At 40.4% G+C, this 26,500-nt stretch overlaps 1 protein-coding gene across 1 annotated transcript in view; it reads right to left on the reverse strand.

The window, feature by feature from the left end:
* LOC117536456 (CUB and sushi domain-containing protein 1-like) overlaps window positions 1-25,784 on the reverse strand; it is a gene marked incomplete at its 5' end in the record, with an annotated part of 113,181 nt that extends 87,397 nt beyond the window's left edge. The window contains 7 exon segments of the mRNA XM_034201329.1: window positions 9,386-9,580; window positions 12,011-12,198; window positions 16,073-16,211; window positions 18,618-18,809; window positions 20,885-21,096; window positions 21,504-21,630; window positions 25,593-25,784. Of these exon segments, the coding sequence (XP_034057220.1) occupies window positions 9,386-9,580; window positions 12,011-12,198; window positions 16,073-16,211; window positions 18,618-18,809; window positions 20,885-21,096; window positions 21,504-21,630; window positions 25,593-25,784 (1,245 nt within the window).
* Window positions 25,785-26,500: the final 716 nt, after the last annotated feature.

Raw genomic sequence — 26,500 nt, forward strand, 5'->3', positions numbered from 1 at the left:
AGAGGGCACTCTGAGTTATGGCCCCGTGGTCATTCAATTTCAACTTGAACTGATGTTCACTGAGTTACTAATGCCCTTTGGTGATTGCACTTGTTTTGACAATAACAGTTACCTGGGATTCTAAGAAGCAGCAGCTGCATTATTTAAGAGATGGCTCAATACAGAAAAAAGGACAGCATAAGGTTAATGTCGAAACCAATACAATATTAAATTGCGTCCTTTTCATTTCCTCATATCTACATAAATATTCAGTTGTGACATGGTGTTAGTCATATCCATGGCAACGATTGAGAACTGTCTCTTACGGTACCTTATCATCCGAACAGAACGACAGCCTTGCAATCATGAAGGTCAGCATTTCAGGAACATAAGGGTCCACAACTGTTGAAAATGCCTAATTTTGCAAAGCATGTCATTGATGTTTTGGTAGATCTTTGTGAAAAATGTATTTCAGGTAGCTGAATATTTGTATCCAAATGATACCAAAACCACTACACATGCACCACCTGCTCCAATGACATTTCCTAATTATGCCTACTATATACATTTAACAAATCCTTCGGTAAGTAAGATGACACTTTACTGAATGATAGGCACAGTATATGATTTCAATGTTGTTTTAAGTACATAATACTGTAGTAATAAGACTTTAAGTAACAGAGAGACACACAGACGTAGATGTATTAAATATATGTTGCAGGTTACAATGTCTAAACAATAAAGTAACAATCATTTTGATCTACCCTGTACTGTAGTTACGGTAAAACTATGGTAATATAGGAACAACACTTCTGGCTGCCCAACTGTTTCATCCCCTTTGTTCCCCTCAGCATTCAGAGAAATTATGTTGAAGTGAAGCATTCACATTTTATTCATGTGCCTCTTCCTATTTTTTTCCCTTCTCCTGGGAGCAATGCCCATTGCACTCAAAGCTGGCGAGTGTATCACTACTCTAATCTGTTATTCTGTTAAAAAACGGGATGTCTTTGGATCAAAAGATGTTTAGTTTAGCAGATATGTGTCCCCAAATATCACTTGGACCCTTGTGACTCCAAGGCTTTGTTATATAATGTGTTTTTGATCTGTGTGTGTGTGTGTGTATACGTGTGAACCAAATATCTAGCTGTGTTTAAATAGACTTCAGTTGAAACCTTATCATTTATTATATGAAATTATTGGAAAATATATATTATATCTTAAGTGATGCCTTTCATTGATTGATGGCAGATTGTGGATGGTTTAGAAATGGCACAATAGAGCAGTAGCTGATAGTAACTTAAAGGTCCCCTATTATACTGCTTTTCATCAATATATTACAGGTCTCAGATATATACAAAACATGTCTCTGAAGTGTTTGGCTCAAAATACACAACAGATCATTGTCGCATCCCATAAACCCCTCTGTTTCAGCCCTGTTTCAAAAGTGCTGATTCTCTGTATGTTACTTTAGATGAAAATAAGGAGCCACTCCCCTCTGAGAGATATTTGGTTAAAAAGAAAAGAACACAAAAAGGAGATTCAGGTGATAAGGTGGGGGGGGGGTTACCTTGGTTGGTGATTGGCTAATGGTTACACAAGCCGAAAAAAATCATTATGACATCATAAAGTGGATTTTGCATAATAGGTGACCATTAAAGAGGACCTATCATGCAAAATGCACTTTTTGATGTCTTTTAGACATAAACATGTGTCCTCGGTGTGTCAGGGAACTCACAAAGTGTCAGAAAATTAAACCCTCTCTCTTTTCCTCCGTGCGCAAATCTCTGAAAAACAGGGCTACAAGGAGCTGATCTAGATTTGCCATCCGATATGATGGCATATCGGATGGCAAATCTAGATCAGCTCCTTGTAGCCCCGTTTTTAGAGAGACAGTATGTGCCGGGTCCCGCATGAGCAGGCATAAGCTCTGCCCCCTGAATGAGCTTTATTCCCTGAATGAGCACTTTAGTAACAGGAAGTGAAATAGAGGGATATGAGGCATGGCTAGAATGGGTGATCTGTTTGGTATTTTGAGCAAAACACTTCATAGACATGTTTTTTATACATTGTTATACATCTGAGACCTATGCTATTGCCTAAATATTGCATGACAGGTGACCTTTAATATAAAAGAAAAAAACATCAATGAAAACGACAACCGTAGTGGCATTATTCTTATTCCTTCCACTCAACAAAAACCTAGCAGGATAAAACACTTAACACTGAATGAATGTATGTGATGCTGAGCCCATGCACAGTGTGGGAGCTCCTGTATCAGCGTACTGCAATTTCCAAAAGCCTATTAATCCCTACTACAATTTCATGACCTACAAACCAAACTTAACACACACTTGATCCATCTTCAGCACCACCAAGAGAGTTCAAATCCTTGTGAGTGAACGCAGGTGGGCGTGTGCTGGTCAGGCCGGCAGAGGTTCATTAAATTAGTGTAAGTGTCTGAGTGTGTGTGTATGTTTGGACAACAGCAGCAAATAGCACATCTGTCAACGTCATCCCCCAAACACACACTCCCATTGTGTACTCTTGTCTCTTTTATCACCTCTTTTTCCTCTTCACTTTTTTTCTTGTTGCGGTTGCTAGTGTGCGTACCGCTGGGGCGCGGTGCCATGTCCACCCTCGTACACGCTGTGATCCCTAACAGACTTTAATTATCATCACCTCTGTACTCGGTGAAAATGTGAGAGCACAAGGGGGCGGAGGTTAAAGTGTTGTATATAAAAGGGACAGCACTCTGTAAATGAATATGTTGCCTAGGTCTTATAGGCCTGCCTGTGGCCATTAACATGTACGGATTTGATTTGACATGTATTGTCTTGTAAAAAGTAATAAAAGCCTTAATGTTATTAACAATGTTTGATAAAAATCACCCTTTTAAAAACAACTTGCTGAGGGACATAGGTCCACTGAGCATGTTACAAATGTTCCAGCTCCTTCAGCTCTTTTCTTTTGGATGATTTTGAACACCCGCTTGAGGGTTATTCCCTCAAGCCTCCAGCATTTCAGTGGAAACTGTGCATTAAGGGCTCAAAATTCCACCGGAGAGCCCTGAAGCACTTTCCGATTTCACAGTGGGACAGCCTGAGCCCTTGTGGACTTATCAGGAACACATGTCAAAGCCTATGAGACAGTGAGTGTGGACACTGAGACGTGGCCTGTACTCTCGTCTGAGACTTGGCTCAGTAATACAGATTTACATGCCTAGAATAAAAAATACAGCTTGGTTTGGTATCTACTCCTTTGCTAGAGATGTGTTGTACTCCAACCAACTCCTCCGCCGCTTTCCCACTCCAACTCTTTCTACTTCTTCTTGTTTCCTAAAGCATCAAACTAATCACCTTCTTTCTTTCCTCTCTTTCTGCTCCCGAGCAATGGTATCGATTGATATTTTTTAGGATTGATTCTTGTTGTGTTGCAGCATTCACACCCTCAGGTCTAGAGGACTTGTCTTGATCTACCCACATTCCCCCACTAGTGCTGCTCTAAGCTCAGGTGTCAGCCTTATCAAAAGCCTTCACACATATGAGCTTTGATCACTCACACCCTCTGACACATACACACACAAATAAATGCAAAGAAATGCCATGCAAGTCACTCTCTTTCTCTCACACATTCCTGCGCTTTGATCATCCACACATCCACATGAACTCACACGTACACTTTTGTAGTCCTACCTCTCACAGTCTGTGCTTTTGAAGGGGTAGTGAGAGAACAGGAACATATTTCAAACATGTCCCAAACCTTTAAGAAGAGTTGCAATTCTTCTGGAGTCTTTTTCAGCACAATAAACAGAACAGTTATAGTGACTTAGATTCATCACAACAATGTACAGAATACAAACTCTGAAGCAAACACTAAGAACACCCAATAGTCAATTTACTTTCATTATCAAGGAAAGAAAGGATAAGAATGTTTGAAATATCTGAAAGAAGCCTTTTTCTTTATAAAATAAGTGGACGTAGCCAGCGTGATGTCACTCATTTGTTTGGGGACAACAGTTTTTCAGCTTTGCCATCTTGTTCTTTTCAAACCTGAACTGACAGGAGAGAGTGGAGCACGGTTATGCACGGTGGACAAGGCAACCAATGGACAAGACATTTTGTAGGTGACCAAAATGTTACTATTAACTTTCATGAACAGAAAACACAGTGACAGGGTTGAAGTTCTAGGCAAAGCCTGGAAAAAGGTATCCATGTATCGTCTAAATCAGGGGTTTTCAAAGTGTGGTTAGGTGAGCCTCCCCTCAGAGAACATAAGAACAGCCGCGCCCCCCTCCCAATTATTATTGCTATTATTATTATTATTGTTGCTATAATGCAGGGGTAGTCAATTGCATTTCAAAGAGGTCCAGTAAGAGAAAATGTCATTAAATGATCCGTTTTCGCTGTCTACCTTTCTCTTTTTTTAGCACGCCATTTGAAATTACTCACCGACTGCATCGATTTGATTGGCTGAGTAGCGTCACCTCCTTAAAACATTAAACAATAACTTTTTCAAACCTTTTTATCTTTATGTTTTAAACATTTTTTAAAAACATTTTTAACATTTTCAACATCGTGGATAAATCCTTATATGCTCCCGGCAACACACTGAACGTCAACTTTGTCTCCTTACACTCACCCCTACTTTAGTGGGAACAATGAGTCTGCATCTTTGATGCGCACAGGCGGATGATGCAGGGATCAGAGTCCTGCATCGGGTCGGGTACCCGGTGAAAAAAATGTTTGAAAAAATACCACCCGCAAATCACTTTTTTTGCGGGTGGTATTGTTTCAAACATTTTTTTCCGGGTTCAGTTCTGGGTAAAACAAAGAAGATGCGGGTCGGGTCGCGGGTGTTGCATAATAAATACATTTAAATAATAATAATTTAATTGAATGTTTAAAGATTCCTCAGACCTCTCCACTGCGGGACCGCGCATAATCATGACATCTGCACCGCATCAGTCTGCTGCTGAGCGCGCCAGAATACAGCATTGTAAATAACTCTTCCTCAAGAGCGAAATCCAACGTCTGGAAGGCTTTTGGTGTCATCCTAGATGGAGAAAATAACCAACATCCCATGCTTTTTGAGCCAAATACGCAACTGCGTGTGTTAATAATTGCATGTTTTCACTGCTCATAGGATATGCGGGTTCGGGTTGGTTTGGGGATCTTGTGCCGAAGGGTCGGGTCTGTTTGCGGAACTAATTGGCAATATGTGCGGGTGGCGGGGCAGGTTCGGTATTGCACGTCGCGGGTACAGGGCGGGAGCGGGTCTTGAAAATCAGACCCGTGCAGGACTCTGGCGGGGATGCAATGTAGACAGGAATGAACGCAGATCATCCTCTGGCTGCAGCCTTGACCGGTACTTGCTTTTGATCAAAGTCAATGTGGAAAACCCGGACTCACACAGGTAGGTGGAGGTGAAGGGAATGAGCACTTTTACAGCCTTTTTGGCGAGTTGGGGGAACTCGGTCTCCACAGTCCACAGACAGCCAAAAGTGTGCAAGTGACACTTTACTAATCTTTTTCTCGTTATTTTTTTCTCACGCTGCTCTCCCCTAAAGCTCTCTGGCGCCCCCCCAGGGAGGCGCACCTCACACTTTGAAAACCTCTGGTCTGAATCCTAAATGGGGCCACAATTTACCAAACTTGTTCATGTACAGTATCATATGCCAACAACAATCTATGTGATAATGTATACACTACAGCACAAAATAAATTGTCTCCAGTTTCTGTCTTTCTAATATTCAAACATATAGTATATTTTTAAACTTTGACCATTCAAGTGTGTTTGCATTATTAACCGTGAGTGGTATTCTACAATTTGGGGTTAGTGTGCGTTTGTGTGAATACTGCCTCTAGGCGGCACTCTGTAATAGCTGCCTCTCTCTCTCGCTCTGTACCGCTCTGTCTCTCTCTCTCTCACACACACACCCTATCAACAGTCACGGAGAATTCCTCCTTACTCGCACCAGCTCTTAGTTACCATGGAAACCAATAAAAGAGCGGTTTAAGATGGGATGTGTGTTTGTGCGTGTGTGTGTGTGTGTGAGAGAGAGAGAGAAAACAGAGAGAGAGTAAATCAGACAGAGTCAGAGGACGTAAGAGCAGGCTAGAATAAGGGAGAGAGAGAGGATAAAATAACAGGAAGTGAGAAATAGTTACAGAAAAAAGGAAACGGAAGAAGATGAAAGAGGAAAGTGTGAGGGCATCAAAAGAGGAGAAGAGAGGAGACAGAGGGAGTGTAAGTGGGGATGTATTATTTAAAGAGGTCTCACCCCATCTAATGAGTTTGGTCTAAAAGCCCCAGGAGCTGCCCAAAGAAAGAGAGAGAGAGAGAGACAGGCAGACAGACAGACACACTTCTAACTATGTGGTGAGAAAATCCAATGTGCAATATGAGCAGAGAGCAAGATGACTGTGTAGGACTGGATTTAGTTAAATTGTTCTGCTTTGATTATGTGACTGTCCTTAAGTGTAGAGTGTGATCTCTGCAGATCCATCTATGAATCTGGGACAAAGTAAGGGCCTCGGCCAGGAACCAGATCCAAGTCTGTCTCACTGTGAGAAAACGACAAACAACTCCATTGAAGAATACAGGGTCAGTCAAGAGCTTCTAAAACACAGTCCCAAAGAAAAATGTGGATACAACAATGGTTTCTGTTCTATATAAATGTACAATAATTAGGGCTGTCAAGTTAACGCGTTAATAACGCATAAAAAAATTAACGCCACTAATTATTTTAACATGATTAACGCATGTGTATTTTTTGTCCTCGAGTTTTAAAATACCTTCTACAAGCTGATGCTGACAGCCCCGCTCCTGCCGTCCGCTTGCACTTCCACGCTCACCGCAGGGCACCGACTGGCCATCGTGAGGGTGTGTGGCGCGGAGCAGACGCGAGAGAGAAAGAGAGAGAGAGGACCTTACGTGGTATTTGTGTTTGTTAGCATCTGGTGCTAGCCTGTGCTAGACGGATCCGTCATTTTCCAATGATCACCAGAGGAGCGACATTGTCGCCAAGCAGCTTGACTTATGCAGGTAGCCAGACAGTGGACATTGTACGAAAAGTCAGCATCACTCCAGCACGGATAGTGCGCGCAACATGATTGCAGCTGTCCAGGCAGCTCCCCGTTCGAGCCATATATGCCCTTGAGTTGCACATAGATCCCAACGATCCCATCACACAACCACACACCACACAACACACACACACACACAACACACACACACACGACACCACACACACACACACACACACACACACACATCACACACAAAAAGCACACACATCACACCCACACACACACACCACACACACAACACACACACACACACACCACCACACAACACACACACACACACACACACACCCACACACACACACACACACACAACACACACACCACACACACACACACACCACACACACCACACCACCACACAGCACCACACACACACACACACACACACAGCCACACACACACAACACACACACACACACACACACACACACACACACACAGTATTGTAGAGAGGAGGTTCCAGGTTGAAATTTGAGGCTAATATTTGTAATGTTCAGAGGTTTTGTGTTTAATATTCATGAGAATATTGTCATTGTTCAAATGATAATAACATTAGCATAAAGCATATTTGTCCACTCTATGTTGATAAGAGTATTAAAAACTTGAAAAATATTCCTCTAAGGTACATTTAGAACAGATATAAAAATTTGCGATTAATTTGCGATTAACTATTTAATCGACTGGCAGCCCCTAACAATAATATAATAGATATTTGTTAAGTCTTGTGTTGGTATAGTTGCCAATATAGTCTGTCTCTGTTCTCAGATATGACAAACAGTGTTCTAAGGTCATTCTTCCAGCGTAATGATCTGTGAAGCGACACTTAAAAGCTGCAGAGTATACATGTTAACAACAGTAACAAGCTGACAGAAACACACCTTATACTATCATTATGTCAAAATCAATTGCAGTAAAAGAACATTAATCAATTCTAGCTGAAGTTTCGAGTAGTTTCAAATCCTTTTTTTTGTATAGAGGACCATTAGTTGTTGTTGTTCCATTTATAGCCATCAAATGTGTATGAAATATCAATACTTGGCTTCTGTTCACAAATACATTATTGTGGATAAAGGCATCTAAATATTACACCGAATCAATTTCAGCTCCACTTTATGTGATAATGAATACAAGTTATTTATGTTGCCACCAAGAAGTTCTGGTAATGTTTGTGTAGTTAAATTATGTGCTGAATTACCAACTATCTGATGGCCAGCTTGATAGTTGGTTGAATTGAAAGACTGCCATATTACTTTAAATTCATGAAATCTAAGTGTAAAACAAAAATGTAGGAATTGAACTTCCTGTAAAATAATGTATCTAATGGTTGTGTTCAAGACTACAGCTGGACAAAGATGTTATATAGTTTAGTAACACATATAAAGTTGATAAGTGGCAGTATCATTGAAATAAACTGAAAGAAAGTGAACATAACATTGAATGACATGAGAAGTTGTTTTTCTTGGTTGCTGTGCTCCAATAGCTACTGGATACAATAATCTCATCTTTATTCTCTACAAAAACCTATACAGTAATCCCAGTTTATATTGTCCCACAGACATTATTAAACACAGCTTCATATGAGCTTTTTTAAGTGTTTGAAGTATAAGTACTGTAAGTCTGTACTGTGTGTGTGTGTGTGTGTGTGTGTGTGTGTGTGTGTGTGTGTGTGTGTGTGTGTGTGTGTGTGTGTGTGTGTGTGTGTGTATGTCTGCATATATGTGTTTGTGCTCATTTAAAATTCTGTCCCTGTCCTGCCACCTCGCTCTGTGGCTTATTTGAATATTTACCTTTGGCACCAGGCCAGGTTTGTCACTGCGAGACAAACAAACACACACACACACACACTTGATTGGCAGTTTGGCAGGGTGTCACTTCCTTGGCTCTCTGAGCTGTCAATCAATTAGACAGGTCAGCCCTCCAATCCCTGACAGACTCTCAGTCTGTCTCTGAAGTTCACACACACACACACACAGACAGTATACACACACACACACACACACACACACACACACACACACACACACACACACACACACACACACACACACACACACACACACACACACACACACACACAGTTCTTGGCCCAACCTCACATCATAGCAAGTACTTCAAAATATAAGCATCTTAAAAGTGGCACAACAGTTATATTGGCATTTATGAGATTGTCCTATTGGACCGTGAAAGCTGGCCATTGAGTGTTTGTGCACGCAGATTGTTTTTTTTTAAAACAATTTATCATAAGCGATATTTCCCCCACATGACACTTTCATCATCATGGTGTTTGTAAAGCTGCAGTTATTGTATGTATCTCCTACCTTTACATGTTGGCAGTGCCCTGTCCCACACAGGCTTCCCATCATTCCCCATGACACAGGTGATGCTTTCCCCGCCCATTGTTGTGTAGCCATGGTGACAGTTGTAAGAGACCTGAGATCCCAGTTTATAGTCATATCCGGTCCGACTGCCGTTCATAATGTTACCAGGGTCAAAACAGGCCTCTCTTGGTTTTTCTGTGGAGAATGGGGAGTAAAAGTTAGTGTAATCGAAAAAGGACAAGGATCAACTATTTTGAATATCACTAAACTACTAATGTTTGGATTTTTTCATAATTTTTGTATCTGTAAATTCATGAGATCTCTTATCAGCACCTGGTATCAGTTTCCCATGCGGTGAGGGAAAGGGCTCAGTAACAGGCAGGGTTTCTATCCACATGGTGGAATTGATGGCAAATTAATGCTTTTTCGTTACAATTTGGATAAACTAGTGCATTTCCTGTTCAAAATATGCTTCAGTATTTCTGTTTGCAGATTTCTTGAATAACACTAATCCAGATAACGTCACACTAAACACTTCCTTGGGTTCTAAGCAATACACCTGCCGTGACAGGGTCACATCTAGAAATGCTGGAGTTCACCTATCATTTGGGTGCAATACATCACAAGAATCAAAAGACAGCAAACTGTTCCCAGAATGCCATTCAGCAGTGTAACAGTTAATAAGGGTCCCCTCTTTCTACACTCAAAGTGTGTACCCTACATAACCCATTACTAATAAATATGACCCATTAATCTCTAGAGCACACTTGCAAAGTGCACACATATAAACAGACATGCATTTGAGTTAGTTATTAACTCTAAATTGTGTCTAAAATGTTTATGCAGCTCAATAAAAGGACATTTCAGCTTCCATCAGGGGTCAAACACTATTGGAGGGACTTGACAGGCTGCTATTTGTAGACTAATATAGATCATATAGAATATTTGCTTTTATATCATCTCCCCCTTGGGAGAGGAAGGAACAAATAAGGGTAATCGTGCAGTCAAGATAACTCAAAACTGTCTTGGCTATTTATGACGTGGCACTGGGCCAGCTTGTTTGCTTTACTGTGATCGCCCAATAACAGTGAGATATTGGGCCTGACAGAGGAAAACCGCCAGACAGAGAGAGAGATGGAGGGCGAGATGGAAGTGAAACAGGGAGATGATTAAGGTTGTATTTTAATTAGAGAGATGGCAGAAGAAAGGTAGTGAATTAATGACAAAAGTACAGAGGTGTGAGGCAGCGTGAGGAGACAGACAACAGAGAAGGAGATAATCTTTTTTTAATTAGAAATACATGGAGTGAGAGAAACACGAGGAAAAATACTTCATAACATTAGACAGAGCAGTCTCTAGTCTCTAGTCAGTCAAACAACTAATCATCAGCTCTGCATTGTCTGTGGCTGTTAAATCACCCCCAGTCAAGCAACATCTGTAAAACCAGTATGAGTCACAATCTGTGAAAGTAAGAAAGCCATGGGCTGACATGGAACAGCAGCCGTTCCAACTGGAAAACTCTTCTAATAAACAGAAAGGGAGAAATTACTTGAGTAAGATATAATCCAATCAACAGAACACTCCTGTATCAAATGTGTTGTACTCAATGTCAATCCAAATATGTATCAAATACAGGGGCAGGGTTAGGATTAAAATGTAGAGTGAGAGCATTTCACATTGACTTTGCGTCGGCAATCTGTGTGTGTTGACTAATTTACTCAGACATGAGCTCATTACACAGTCAGCTCCTGAGCTGAACCTAGGACTGCCCTGTACGACACACTCTGCAAGTGAAGTACAACTCATCGGCAGTTCAGCAGTGGGATGTATATATAGATGCAGAAATGCAGCAATTCACTTAAATGCCATAACATTGACTTAAAAGCAAAGTCTGCGGTGATTTAACAGTTCAATGATGGTCAAGTAAGATAATGTAAGTTTGATAAATGAGAAGCAACAACCTTTAACCACTTTAAGTTTAAATTACAGTTATCAGATCTTGTGTTCATTATTAATTATCACATTTTTCTAATAATCTATTTTTTGTTTTAAAAAAGCTTATATTTAATTGCAAATTCCTGCATCAATCACAAGCAAACTGAGACTCTAGCCAGATGTATCTGTCGACACATTCAGCACATGTTTGGGCTCTTTCTGCCCTATACAAAATCATAGTCTGCCCTATACAATATTAAAAGTGTAATACGGCACTGATTTCTCCTGCAATCCATCAAATATAATAATCACAGCTAGTTAGTGGAATATTTTTGTAGCTTTGAACTTAATCAGGCCCAGAATCGAGTGCCAATGTATTACTTTTGCTGCAACGAAAACTGTCGCAGATTATTACCAAGACTACATATACTGGGCTTTTAGTAATGCAGCTTCTCTAATACCGCTAAACTACTTCCGTTTCTAATAATACTGCAGTTAAAGTTCTAGTACCACTGTGATCAGTACTACTTCAACTGTTACTTTTCGTTCTACTTCTTGCTATACGTGTACTACCACAACTAACAATCGTCTGTAAATTAGACTGCTTTGAAACATTTCCTAAGAACAATTTCAGCAGGAAAGATAAACAAGGACTTTGTATTAAAAGCACAGTTTTTGGGGTGTAGTTACCTCTGAATTCGATGGCGAACCCAGACATGCCCAGTGAGGCGTCCGATCTGAACGCCAGGAAGAGACTGTTACTGCTGCTCTCTATTCGCTCTGGGGCCTGGTTGCCTTGGAGACTTGCTAGTAACGGCCCATTAGAGTCTTCACCCTCGTAGATGTGCAGGAAGTCGTAACTTGGCTCCATGTTGAAACTGGGGTAGAAAACAAAAAGAAACTTGGGGTTAAGAATCCAGCAAGAGTGTCTGCATAGTTTGTTTGTGCTCTTTTTTCAAATGCTCTAATCAAATGATGTATGTTGTATTCAAATGGTTGTATAATTAATCTAATGACTGCCAATTAGTGTGTGCTATCATTCTTCTAATGGTCTGTTATCTCACCTTCATTTTGACATGTTTACTGGATTTTTTATTAAGTGGAATACAAATGTAAACTTTAAATATTTATTGTTGGTTTTCTCTTGAATAATTTAATACGGCAATATATTGTCAAAAATAATTGAACTTCATAGATATTTAACAAACATAACAATGGTGTGTGTGCTGCTGCAAAGCAGTCGTGCTGCATCATCTGAATATTATATTGGAGAAACTGTTGTCTCACTCTGAAAGTGTTTGTAAAGATCTATTTGATTTATATCCTCAGTATGTGTATGCATGTGTTTGTTTGGCACAACATATTATATTTAACCTGCAGCCTAACCCTACAGGAGCTCCTAAAGCATATTTCTTGGTAAAAGATTTTCTGGTTTTCACTTCGACAGCATTTCCTCTTCTCTCCATACATAGGTGAAGACATGCAGTCCTCGTAAGGGTAAAAGTCCAACAACAGACACACACACACAAGGTCTTAGTGTATGTTGCGTTAGCATAGTCTCGTATCTGTCCAAAATGTGTCTGTAAGTGTACAGACCAACAAATATATATATATATATATATATATATAAACCTCCCTCTATGGTTTCTTGAGTGTGTATGAGCTCGGTCTACTACCTGTCTGGTAAAACTACACCTTAGTGTTATGGAAGTCAAGGGACTTAACTGTGTGTGTGTGTGTGTGTGTGTGTGTGTGTGTGTGTGTGTGTGGTGTGTGTGTGTGTGTGTGTGTGTGTGTGTGTGTGTGTGTGTGTGTATGTGTGTGTGTGTGTGTGTGTGTGTGTGTGTGTGTGTGTGGCTATCTTACACTGGCTTTTAGGCTTGATTTGAAGATAGTATTGATTACTTACAAAGCCCTGAGAGGCCTTGCCCCATGTCATGTATCGGATCTTTTATTGCCCTATGTCCTTTGTCGCACCCTGAGGTCGTCTGATGCGTCCCTCTTTGTTGTTTTTAGGTTCAGATTCATACTCTACACTATACTCTGAAAATGACCAGCCTGAGGTGATCATGGCTGTAAACTTTGTCGGATCGTTTACATCACTTTCAAACCCTACTATTTTAAAATTGATTTTCAGTTATTTATTTATGTTTAGGGAACTCTAAGTTGGTTTTGATCTCTGTGTTTTATTCTCAGTTGTTACGTTAATTTATTTGTCTTTGCATTTCAAATGTCGCCATTGTGAAGCACTTGTATATTATTATAATCATGTACAAAAGGAAACCTTTTTATGTCACAAGCACTGACATAATATAGGAACATTAGTGGATAATAGGAACATTTCAAACATCTTCCAAATCAATGTTAGGAAATGAAACACGTACGTTTTGCGTAGAAGTAAAAAAGAATACCATAGAGGCCAGACACAAAAAGACAATCAATAATTTATGATATTCAAAAGAATACCAAAGTTCAAATAAGTATAAAGAATGCTCGTGTTTAAGCCCTGTGTATCTATCTGGTACAGAATGGGCTTACAGTAACTGCACATAAGCCCTTTTGCCACTGACAAAGCATTAAAATGATCCGTGCTAATACCTTTTGCATTAGTGATACATCCTTGTCTGAATTCTAAAGCCACTAAATGTCAAGAACATAAAGATCTCACAGAACAAAAAATGGGACAACAACATAACCTCTCATGACCGCATGTGTCTGTTAAGACTTCAATTCAAATTAAGAGCAATGCTGAAAACATTTCTTACTAATTAATGATGTATGTATCTCCATCTCTGTTTTTGGCTGCTAACCTTTAAGCACTACTATAAAAGAAAGGTCAGTTCTATGTGGACACTAACATTATCGTTTTGTGACACCACAAACTTGATTCTCACGATATTTAAGTAACAGTGATTTGATTCAAAAACTGAACAAAGGAATGAATCATCACAAATTGGGGCAAATTGTAGTCCAGCTGTATTTCTAAAAACAAAATTACTAGGATCGAATTGGACATACAATGAAAAAAGAAAATGCACACAGCATTCACATAACAATCAAATTCAAGACAACTTAATTAAAAGTAAAATAAAAACTGTCTAACTGTTAGTAAAGAAGGGAATTATCTTTCCAGCTGAAAAACATGAAGCCAAAATTGGGTCATTTTTTCTCCTTTGGCTATCCGCTTTGCTTTTTTCTCCTTTGGCTATCCGCTTTGCTTTTTTCTCCTTTGGCTATCCGCTTTGCTTTTATCTCCTTTGCTATATGTGAAACTCTTCATTTTCGCCTTAGTCATAAGCCCCTAACCACTGTGACTTGTAAAAATATTCACCACTGAGGCACAATCAGGACGGGAAATGTAAACAAACACTGCCCTATTACCAAAAAACAAAAACACAGAAACACTGAGAAATCCCTTTCTCTTTACTCCCGAATATCACTCTCCAAATCAACAAAGTTTATCTGCCAACATATGTAAAAAGTTCATGCAATTCTATTTTCTCATATTATGAATCCTGTCTTCAACGATGCATAGGAAATACATCATACATTTCAACTTCCTGAATCTATGCAAGATAAGACCATCTCACCACAAACCAAACATTAAGTTACAATAGTTATGTCAGTGGATTTGAATGTAGTTTTTCAGACGGATTAAGCTTTCCTGACCCAAATGGGTTTATTAGTTACCTTAATGATCCTTTACTGAGTGTTAGTTTACATTAGACTGAACTGGACCTGATCCCTGACGATACAGCAGAGACCTCCTTCACACTGTAACGGCCCGTCCACACGGCGGCGTGCGTTGAAGCTTCAACGCTTCTGCCCATTCACTTTGAATGGGGTGACGTCACGCTTTGCCGAACTGCATTGTGGTTCCGTTGCTTCGCTTTGCTCGCAAAAGTGGAGCAATGTTCAACTTTTGAAGCTTCGACGGAAGCGTCAGCCAATCAAATCATATGCCAGTACAAGCTCTAGCCAATCAAACCGCGTGCTTGTGTGTCCGGGGCGGGAGATTCATGTGATTGGTTGTTGGTCGAGTTTCAGACACACCCACTGGCAAGCTTCAACGCACGCCGCTGTGTGGACGCTGCGTAAGGGGCAGTGAGGCATGACATGTCTCCACTCACTCACTAACTAAACTCATAAAACAAAGTCCATGGAGGGTGATACTTTTTTTAATTTAAGCCAGTAGAAAAAACACATTTAAAAAACAAATCTAATGGGACCCTGTTCAACCTTTAAATCTTTAAGTTCAAAATGTGTTATGCTTCCTCAGGTATTTGGGTGGACTAATTAGAAATGTCTTTAATGAGTGAGATCAGTGATCTGCCCTGCTGTGTTTGTTGCAGCCTCAACATGCAGGAAAACACACAAAGATGTTGCCCTCTTATCTGTCTACTTTTATTGTAATATTATTTGTGATCTGTTAGCAATCCTTCTTCAACACCTAACAAATGTTTAATGAACACTGGTTTGTCATAAAGCAATCCGTTTATTTGATTAATATTTAGACACTTCTCATTGTTGCCCGTCTAATGCATCTAAGTCCACAAAAACATGGACAGCTTTTTAAATATCAAATACAAGAGAGGAACGTCTGAACTCTGACCGGAAACTCTAAGCTCTAAATATATTGCTCTATGAGCACAGACGGGCTGCGTTCCTGGTATAAAGCTTAAGAATACATATCAGGAAGGTACACAGTGCATACATAGATACAGAGCCAAGGTTTACATTTTGCCGGCTTACCTTTTGAAGATGAGAGCAATGACAAAGTCTGGGTTGACCCTGACTCTCCAATCACACTCTTTCCCTGCGGGGTAAGGCTGGGGGTAGTTAGGAGACAGAATTACTCCTGAGGGGCCGCTGACGTTACCCCCACAGGTCGCTGGAGATAAATAGTAAGAGAGAGACGGAGAGAAGAAGGTAGAAAGGGAAAGAGAAGAAGAAAGATGATTACGCAGCATTGGCCTTGGGGTAATTTAGAAAGAGAATCACTCCTGGTTGACCACACATATTGCCCCCACAGGTCGGCATAGTGGAAGAGAGTTAGTTAGCGATGGGAAGTATGGCAGAGGTTGGTTAGAAGAGACAAAATGACTCCCAGGTGGGCCGTTGATAAAACCGCCACAGGTAGCTGAAGAGGTTGAAAGAGCAAAAAGGAGATAGAGGTAGAGACTGAGATTTAGACAAAGTGTGAGGCTGGGGGTAGTTAGCAGAGAGAATCACCCCTAGCGGTCCTGTTATCCCACAACAAGCCAGAAAGCAGGAAAGAGATATTGGCAAGAGAGACAGAGAGAGATGCATTCAAGCAGCAATTTGGTGATGTGAAGAAAGGATTTGAAACATGGAGAGGTGTCTTGGGGGTGGCAGGTGGGTGTGAACGGATTATCAACCCTGAAATAGAGGTAAACAAAGGCATTAATAGTTGCACATCACTCACAGACACACACGCTCTTGGTTTAATCTGAGGAGCGCTTGAACACCCAGGGAATCACCTCCCAAGGTGAGCGTGCAGGAGAGAGAAGCGCACGCAGACTAAGCTAAGAGACAAAGATTTACGCCCTACATTGTATCTACAGTCGCGCAAAACGTGAGGTCACTGGTAAAGAGTCAGAGCAATATCAGGAACAAAGCATAAAGGTGTTTCACAGGCATGGTTACAAGGCAAGTCTCTGTGAGCGTGCTTCAGGACTTCCCAACACGGCTGGCTGATAAAGAGAGGGGAAGGAACATAAAGGGAGCTCCAGGGTCACCACGGTGATAGATGTTGCAGGAATATTCCCCAACTTGCTAATGTTGTTAAAATCAACATTTCAGCTGTGTCTTATTTTATACCTAATCCTGCATAGTAACAATAAAAACACGCAGCCCCACACCTTTATGGTTATCTCTGGTGATTTTCCTCATCCATCTAAGACCGACTCGACACTAGATATTTCATGTGCACGGTAATTGGTCCGTCAGTGGCTCAGTCAGTAGGGGCTATGAGGCTTAGGGTCGCCGGTTCAAGCCCCCGACCAGACCTAAATATGGAGTGTGGACTGCTACTTGGAGAGGTCCCAGTTCACCTCCTGCCCTGCCGTGGTGCCCTTGAGCAAGGCACCGGATATCCCCCCACTCCCATTGCTCCCCGGGCGCTGTACAATAGCTGCTTACTGCTCCTAGTACTAGACTCCTGGTACTAGGATGGGTCAAATGCAGAGAACACATTTCACTGTGTGCTGTGTGCTCTGCATGTGTGACCATTAAAGAGGGTTTCATTCTATGATTCTAATTGCACATGAAATAACTGGATCCAGCATGTATTTGTCACCCAAAAAAGGCATGTAGTTTAGCAGCATCAAACTACCGGCTGGAAAGTGTGGTCAGGAATGTGCTACAGGCTTCGTTTGCACTAAAATGGGATTTCTATCTTGTACGGTGAGGACACTGAAGGGCTCTTGCTGCATTACAGATATCATCTTTTACTTGCACTGACTCTGCTATTCCTGTACCTTCTCAAGAAAGGCAGTCTTCCCCTCCTTCCTTCTTTAAGAGAAGAGAGTCAAGTGTGTCAGAAGGAGCCGATAAAGGAAAGACACCCAAAAGTGGGAGAGACAAAAAGAAGAACTGCAGCCCAATCGTGTGAATGCGGTGTGGAGTGGGATGCGGAAGCTCTCTGGGTTATAAGCAGCAGGTGGGCCAGATGGTTGTGATGATAGAGAAAAAAAGCATTGTTGTTTTTCAAAGCTTTCAAATAGAAACCCTTTGACAGATTCCTGCGTCATTCCGTTTTTTCTCCAACCCTACTGTACCTCTCCTCTTCTGAATGTGTGTGGTCCACAGCGACACTGCTGAATACTTATCCAAACCTTAGTTCTTTCAGCACCTGTTCTGATCTTAAAGACCAAGCATCCAGAATGAATGGCTCTGACAGCAGCATCATTTGGGATTGGAGATCCTCTCACCAGCAAGCCTGGGTTGATGTGCCTTCAGAGAAGTGTATCAGATGTGGCAGAACAACACAGAGAGCTGTTTGTTGTCTGCTCTCTACACTTGAGATTTAAGATACACCTTTGGATCATTCCTCTTCCTAAAGGCTCTGCACTTGGTGTTTCATTGTTTGATAAATTCATTGCAGCTTCAAATGGACGTTATCTAAAATCTTAATATCCATATTTAGTCTCCCATTTTTAATGTACAGTATGACATTGAAGTCTCCAACTCATTAATGTCAGAGCACAGTATCATTTTTTAATTTAATGTAATCTCAGTTTGGCAGTCAGTTATCTACAGATAAATGTACACCTACCGATACACATTGGGGGGTCAGGTTGCCAGTAGAATCTGTTATCCATCCGTACACATGTGATGGTGTCGGAGCCTTGCAGCTGGTATCCTGGGTCACACTGGAAGGTCGTACTGTCTCCAGGCTCCTTACTGTCGCCGTATCGAGAACCATTCACAGGGATGCCGGGGTCATTGCACGTTGTTGCTGTAGTAGCTGGAGAAAGTGAGACGGACAAGGCGAGACAGTTATTGACCTACTGTTGGTTGGAGGACACTATCAGTACTATTAATTATATTCTTACTGTATTTTGACTGTTGAAGATAGCAAGGTTTAGCTTCAGTTAAAGTGACAACTTCAACTGACCAGTTAGAGACTAAATGGTAAGTTCCTTTAGGTGCAATGAAATGTGGTCTTTGTTTTGTTTTTTCACTAGTGGATCCTCCTTAGGGTAAGCTGTGTGGATTCACAACAATCAGCGTCTGTGTGTGGGGGTTTCAGCTACTGGGTTTTAATTGTTGTTTGAATTACCTAAGAGTGTTTCCACTCATATCAATGAATCAAGTTCAAAAAGGCAAAACAAATGTTATATATGTTTATAAGTGTCTATGTATGACATAATCTGTGTAAAGCATATTTTTGTCAAAAGAATAATGTTATGATCAAAAAAGAGGTTGAGTGTTGGAAGGAAAAACTTAGACTGTAAAATAAAAATGCCAATCAAAATTAGACGTCCTTTTTTTTTAGGTTTCATATGTTGGTGTTCCTGTGAACAACTGGAATAGGCAGGCATGTGTTACGTTTCTTTTAGTTTGTATGTTATGTTTCAGACAGTGGACATACAAGGCACTGCTTGAATCCTCATTAAACAGTAGACTCATCATTTCATCTCATGAAGCTTCGGATTCAAAGAAAGTTTCATCTCAAATATTAGCTAGAGTTCTGGCCAACATTGTTGTGGAAGCCGGCCTTCTGATTTACAATCCTGACTAAATATATGTTATCTTTTGCATTTATATTACAATTTGTATATAGCATAAAATCGTATAAAACATCACATTTATAATATTATTTTAGTAAATAAGTTTTTTGTACCATCAGGAACACAGAAAGTGTAAAAAGATCAAATTAGAGAAAAACCTAAATGAATGGGTATTTACAAAACCCCCCCCAAAAAAACCCACTCAATAAATTCACAAAGCCTTGCTTTAAATAATCCTGTGTGGTGGCAAAGACCATTATCTTTGCATCAGTAAATCAACATTGGGGTAAATATAAGGAGTCATTACCATAGTAATGGAATAACACTGCTGTGATTAGCATGTTTGTGAGTGCAAATATTTATTGTTTTAAATAAGGGGAGCAAGGCGAAAAACTAATGTGAGGGAGAGATTGAGAAAAAGAGTGAGGGACAGAAAGCATTGGATGTAAATATTTTTGACTGGATGTATGCATCATTAAAACAAGTTCATGTGTGTGTTAGAGTGTGTCTGCCGCTTTGCATGTGGATTTATACAAACAACAGAGGAAGTGGAGGTGTTGTGCTGTAAATAAATGCTATAGAGAAGATATACGAGCACATGAACGTGTGGGTGTGTTTTTAAAGTTGATATGAGTGTATGCCTCTGATTGATTTCGCTGCCACAGAGGATGGCATTGACTTTGGCCAATGACTCTAAAAGGACTGTGCACACATGTTTGGGTCCAGTGGCTCAGCAGCGAACGCCACGAGTGCAACCAAGGGGAACAGTTATTGTCCAGTTTGCTCTTCTTGAAATGATATGATGAAAACACTTCAAACCTTTTTAAATACTGAGATTCATAGTTGTTACTTTTGTAAGTTCAAACCCTCAAAATGAATGAAAACGACTTTTTTTATTAGCCTATAAAAATAACACACTGCACATGTTTTATATTATTACTCAAATGTATCAATATCCTTAATTATTATATACCAACCCTGCTAGGGGGGGGGCTCTTCACTTTATGAGCCTCGGCCCCAGAGGGTGAGATATTACATTTAATTCCATTTGATTCTTTGGCTAAAGGTTTTTCAGAAATCCTGTTAAATGCAGCGTTAATTCCACATTAATTTTCCTACAGCTAATATAAATGAGGTTTATATCATAATTAAGACTATTAGTGTGATGAGTTTATTAACTAGCTATATTAATTGCTAATTCCAAAAAAGCTTTTTCATCATAAATGGATGATGGGTGTAGAGGGAGAGAGATCATCCAAATCAATAAAATAATTGTGCATTTTTTACGTTTGACGATAAGTTTACTTACTAGAAAACTGGATAGAAAATCCTTGCTTGCTGATGAAATAATCAGTATCAAACTGCAGTGTGAGTATGTTGAAAGTCGAGTGGATATCTTCAGGTAAGGCTGGGCCGGACCATTCTTTCAACAGGATCCCCCCGTCTGACGGCCCAGATGGACCATCCCAAACTCTCAGGATATCGTGACCGACCTCCGTGTCAAAGACAATGAAGTGGAGGCTGAGGAAAACACACACATTACACAAGAGATCAGAGATCAAATACAAACATTAACATCTGTTCTTTATTCAGCAGCTTTACCCAAATCAAGTCAACCATCAAAAAATGATGAAGCAGAGGTTGAAGATAGACACATCACACAGCAGGGGCCACACTGTGTTGAGAAACACAGTGATGGCATAATGACTAATGTAGTGTACTCTCCTACACAGCAGCTCATTACCTGACAGTCCTGTAAGTGTTAAAGTGTAAAGTCCTTGTTAAGAGAGTTAACTAGTAAGCTTACCTCAACTTAGCCAGAGCAAAGCAATTCTGCATATACGTGTTGGAATAGCTGTTGTCTTATTCATATTTTCCTTTCATTTAAATCTGCAGGACATCATCATTCTAAAGTGCTTCACGATTACCTGATAGTCTTGCCCGTGTCAGCCTCTATGGTCCAGGTGCAGTGGAGGTTGTTGTCGTATGGAGCAGGATATCCTGGAGAAAGTATCCGTCCAGAAACGGCTCCAGTCAGGTGACCTCCACACTCCGCTAGAATCACGAGACAAAAGGGTGAACATCACAAGGACACCACATTTCATAGGTTTTCACCTCTTTTGATTTATGTCCTTTGAAATGTATCGATCAAATCATTACTAAAACAACAAAACCGCTGCTCTAACGATACTTCACACATTTACCTGGACATATCAAAGACAGCAGGAGCATCAAAGCATTTAACAAAGTAGAAATAAACCCATCTTTTCAAGGATTGCTGCTGGGTTACTACGAATAAAAAACTCTGCTGTAGATAGTGTTGGAGACTTGCAGCAACAACTCGGTTATAAAATCCACTTTATTGAATGAAAAATACATTTGAACTGTATTGGAGACCGTGAGTCCCTGAATCAACTTTTCATAAGGTGACCTTATAAAGAAAATAACTCCTTAAGTTAGGCAAATTCACTTGTGGTGGATCTGAAAAAAATTATAACCCGATCTGATACAAGGCTTCTTGCTCTGGGTTCCTTTCCCTCTTCTATCCATGAAGCAGATCGAGAGTCCCATCCTCTCGAGCGATCTTCAGAGTCTCGCTATCTCTCTCCTTCTACTCTCTGCTTCTCGCTCATGCTCTTTCTTCCTCTCTCTCTCTCTCTCTCTCTCTCTCTCTCTATCTCTCTCTCTCTCTCTCTCTCTCTCTCTCTCTCTCTCTCAGATTCACAGATAATGGCTAGGACTTTATCTTATGTAATTAATAATGAAGTGTGGAAAAAACATTTTCGTCATGCTTTCACCCATCCTTAAGCCAAACACAAAACTAACAATTTAAGTTGTACATACACACAGACCCATTTCAAATATAATTTTCAAAAATAAAATGCAGAACTTCTTTCTGCAAAAGTTTGAAAAGATGAGTTCCAGCTGACTACGGATCTGTACAGGAGTGTTTTCTGTATCATACTTGTTTTTGCTTAGGGAACATGAACCTTCCTTCTATTGCATATCATGTTTAATAACTGTTGTCTCTGTTCTTTAGGGTCTGTTTGGGTCGACTGTGTTCAGCACTGGGTCTATTTTTGAGTCCCTGTATGGTATTTCTTCTTGTCTTCTCTCCAGTCCTTCTACAGTTTTAGCTCATCTCCATATCTCTATAAGAGGTGATTACTTTGCTGTAAATAATCCTGGGATGTGAAGGTTGAGTTAAATGAAAATCCATTTAAAAAGGCCTTGAATCACTAAATCAACCTTGAATTATCCAAGTTCCTGCTATACAGTTTTATGTGTTGTGAATAACTTGAATGGCTGTTTTCCCTCTAAGGGACTCCCAATAGTGTTCAATTTCAAGAAAAGATGCAGTTTATTGCACAAGAGAAGACTGTCTTTTAATGTTATTTTTGTATTGTCTTCAATGGCGAGTATCAGCAGAGATAGCAGGAAGCAGGGGAAAAGGCTGGGAGCAGATTTTGAACTCATCATGGAAGTACATGGCAGCCCACTGAGCAACCAGATCGCTGCAGATTAGAAAACTGTTTTGTATAGGGAATGCTTCATATCAGTGAGTGCATGGTGTGTTTGTGTGACTTAAGAGGGCACCATTAACTCAGCTCTGCAATCTACAATAATATGACAACCCCGTTGCTATTGTATTACCCTCGGCAGAATGCTCACAAAAACACATTCATATGTAAACACAAACACAAAGGAGATAGCAAATGACAATCAAATACATGGCCGGAAATATACTTGAAAGCACTTTACCAGACACATAAAAATACAAACATAGCAGGAAAGTAACTACGAGATGGTGCATCTCAAGGGGTTTATCCCAATGAATAAAAAGTTCTATATATACTTCACTATGTTTTATCTTGAAATGCCGGTAGAGAGGATATGAGGCACAAAACAACAGTTATATAGTAAGCCTGAGCCCAAACACAACTGGAATTTCCCGGCAAAGAAAAAGAATGAGAGAATAACAGGCACCCACAATTGCAGAAAAAGATAGACAGGTTTACTGCATGAATAGAAAAACGTCAGAAAGAGTAAGAGGGAGACCACAACTCTGTTTGACTCAACGTGGGAGAGACAGCGAGAGAAAGACAGTATAGAAACAGCCGGAGGCAAAACCATCTCCTCCTCTCCATGCTAGAACATGCAGATGTAGAAGCAAGCCAGACAGACAGGGGGGGAGACAGAACGATGAACGCCCCAGCAGACAGACAAAGGAGGAAGATACAAAGGTAGCTTTAGAGGAAGTTAGCCCAGGGCTCCACCAGAGTACTCTCCTGGTTGCTGGCTCGCCTGAAATAAGGCAGCGACAGAGCAGCTACAAATTAATGACTGACTGCAGGGATACACACACACTTACACACATCCAACCAAACACACACTCATTCACACCCACATAAATGCATTCACCCCACATAATGCACACACTTTCTTCTTAGTTGCCATTAGCAACCACATCAGGCCCTGTCCCACCTCAGAGAGTTCAGGTGTTTTGGCAGGTTAGAGAGACACAAGGCTTTGTGGGTAGCAGGAGGGAATTCCAAATGAACATGTGCCAAGTGCCTGCATCTACTCAGCAAGGTAAAAATACTTAGGGAAAGTGCTTTCATTTGTCAAATATGCAAAACCACAAAATATTTATGGACAAGTAGGAATTATGGACTTCAAAAATTGTGAATCTGCTTTAGGGACTTTAAAGCTAGGTAGGAACAATACAAACAAACAAATGTCAAGTTCATGCTTCACTGGTGGTTAGTGAATGAAAATAAGGAATCATAATGGCCAGCTGTACAAGCTGTGGCTAAAAGACAAAAATAATGTTACAGGTCCATAAGCAAAAGGGAAAAACAGCATGTCACAGCACCTGAATTGTTTGGCACACTCCTCTCCAGCTTAATTAACAGCTGCCAAGTGCCAACTAAAGCTAACACTGCCCTGAAGCAGCTTATCTACCTTAAAACCTATTAAATATTCAAACATATTCTAGGAATGCCAGAAAATAAACTTTTATTTCTGGCATTTTCAAGGTCTGAAAAATGACACCCGATAATTTTGGAGTGCAGCGCGGAAGACACGTAGATGGCTCACTATTAAGTGATGCGTTCGGGTACTTTTCATCATAACCCTGTTCAAGATCAATACAATCTTTCTCAATTATCATGTGTCTCTTCTTCCTATCACAGTTGATATTTGTATAAAAGTAATCTTATATGACACAATTTGAATATCTCCTGGTGGAATTACTGCCAGGAGAAATTAAGTACTGTATTCGAATTAGTTTGCCATTTAAATAAGATGCAGTCATTACATGTTGGGTTCTAATACTAAAGTCCATATGGCTGCACCTTTACTCCAGTCCAGCACCAGAAAGATCTAGTCAACAATTTCAGATGAATCAATAAGGTTTTTACATCACATCATTTACTGCCATCTGAAAATAAATCTCTCCAGATTGAATATTCTATTTATGTGCATACTCAGAATAGAAGTGAAATCTAAGGCTTCTGTCAAAAGCGTTGGCATAAAATACTGTGAGTACCTTCAGGGGACAAGAAAGTAGCCTTGCTTACATTATACATTTATCACAGTTCAACTCAGTCATCCCCTATGTTTGCACCTTAAGCATGCCATCCTTAAAGTACAGAGAGGCCTGGTCCACTAAAATCTCATGCCCAGTGACATCCTGCTGTCCACGCTCAGATAGTTATGTGTGCGCAGGTTGATGGATCAGCAAGAAATGTTTTTACTCAGTGCCACCATGAATATTTCCCACAGAGTGTGGAATCAGTTCCTATGCCCTCTTCTCAAGCATTCAGCCGAATGGACTCAATCTCTTGTTCGCTCACTCCCTCTTTTGAATCATCATAATTTTGCAGGAGCTTGGTAAAATAAACGTGATTTTCCCCCATGCTATGTTTCTCAATGAATAGATGGTTAATAATTCAGACCTTGTGGTTTTGAATTATTGATGTATGTAGAACCTACACGTGTGGTGGCATACTAACCGTTACAGGAAGGAAGTGGTTTGTCCCAGACACGTCTGTCTCCGCTCAGGCAGGTTAGTGTCCCGGTGCCATAGAGACTGTATCCAGGGTTGCAGGAGTACAGGACAAAGGTGTTGGCATAATGGCCGTCGTCTTGAGTCTTATAGCCATAACTAGGCACACCTGGTTCCTCGCAGCGTACTAGGTCAAAACCTAGAAAGAGACACGCAAACATAAATAGAGAGAAGCACACGCACAGGCATACAAATGAGGTCCTTCTGTCAATGCAGTAAGCTAACATTGCATTAATAAACAGGGTGATTCAGAGCCGTTTTGGACATAAGGTCAGTGTTTTCCTCCTGAATCCCAACACCTCTGCAGAAATGTAAAGTTTTAACACCTACTGCTAATGCTGAAACCTGATTTGACAGCTGAGAGATTCTACTGCTATGCTTGTGTCTATGAAAAAGGAAAAGCTTCTCCCCTTTCTGAGAGATATTATGATGTGTAGCGAGCAGCAAAGCGATTATATTTCTGGATTGAAAATGTGGTTTCTATATGGAACTGTGGGAAAACATCAAAAGATTATTTCCCATCCCACACAACCACAAATATACTGTTCACTTGAACGAGCACACTGCGAGGGACGTCTGGATGAAGATAACAAAGAAGAGAAAAGTTTTGTTTGAATAAACAAAGACACAAAAATGTGCACGTATTTTCAGCCTCTTATGAACGTCTGAGTTGCTATGTAATGGAGAATGAACACTGAATCAGTCACTATCTTAAACTGCTGTTTTAACATGTTTGGCTCTGCTTATAGTATAGAAGCCAGAAGCCAGAAGTACAAATATAGTCAAATTAAACCTATATCTAAGATTTGAATAACCTGTCATTTACACAGCACACTGTAGCAGCAGCCTTGGCCA

Source organism: Gymnodraco acuticeps, unplaced genomic scaffold (assembly GCF_902827175.1).
Source record: "Gymnodraco acuticeps unplaced genomic scaffold, fGymAcu1.1, whole genome shotgun sequence".
NCBI classification, from domain to species: domain Eukaryota; kingdom Metazoa; phylum Chordata; class Actinopteri; order Perciformes; family Bathydraconidae; genus Gymnodraco; species Gymnodraco acuticeps.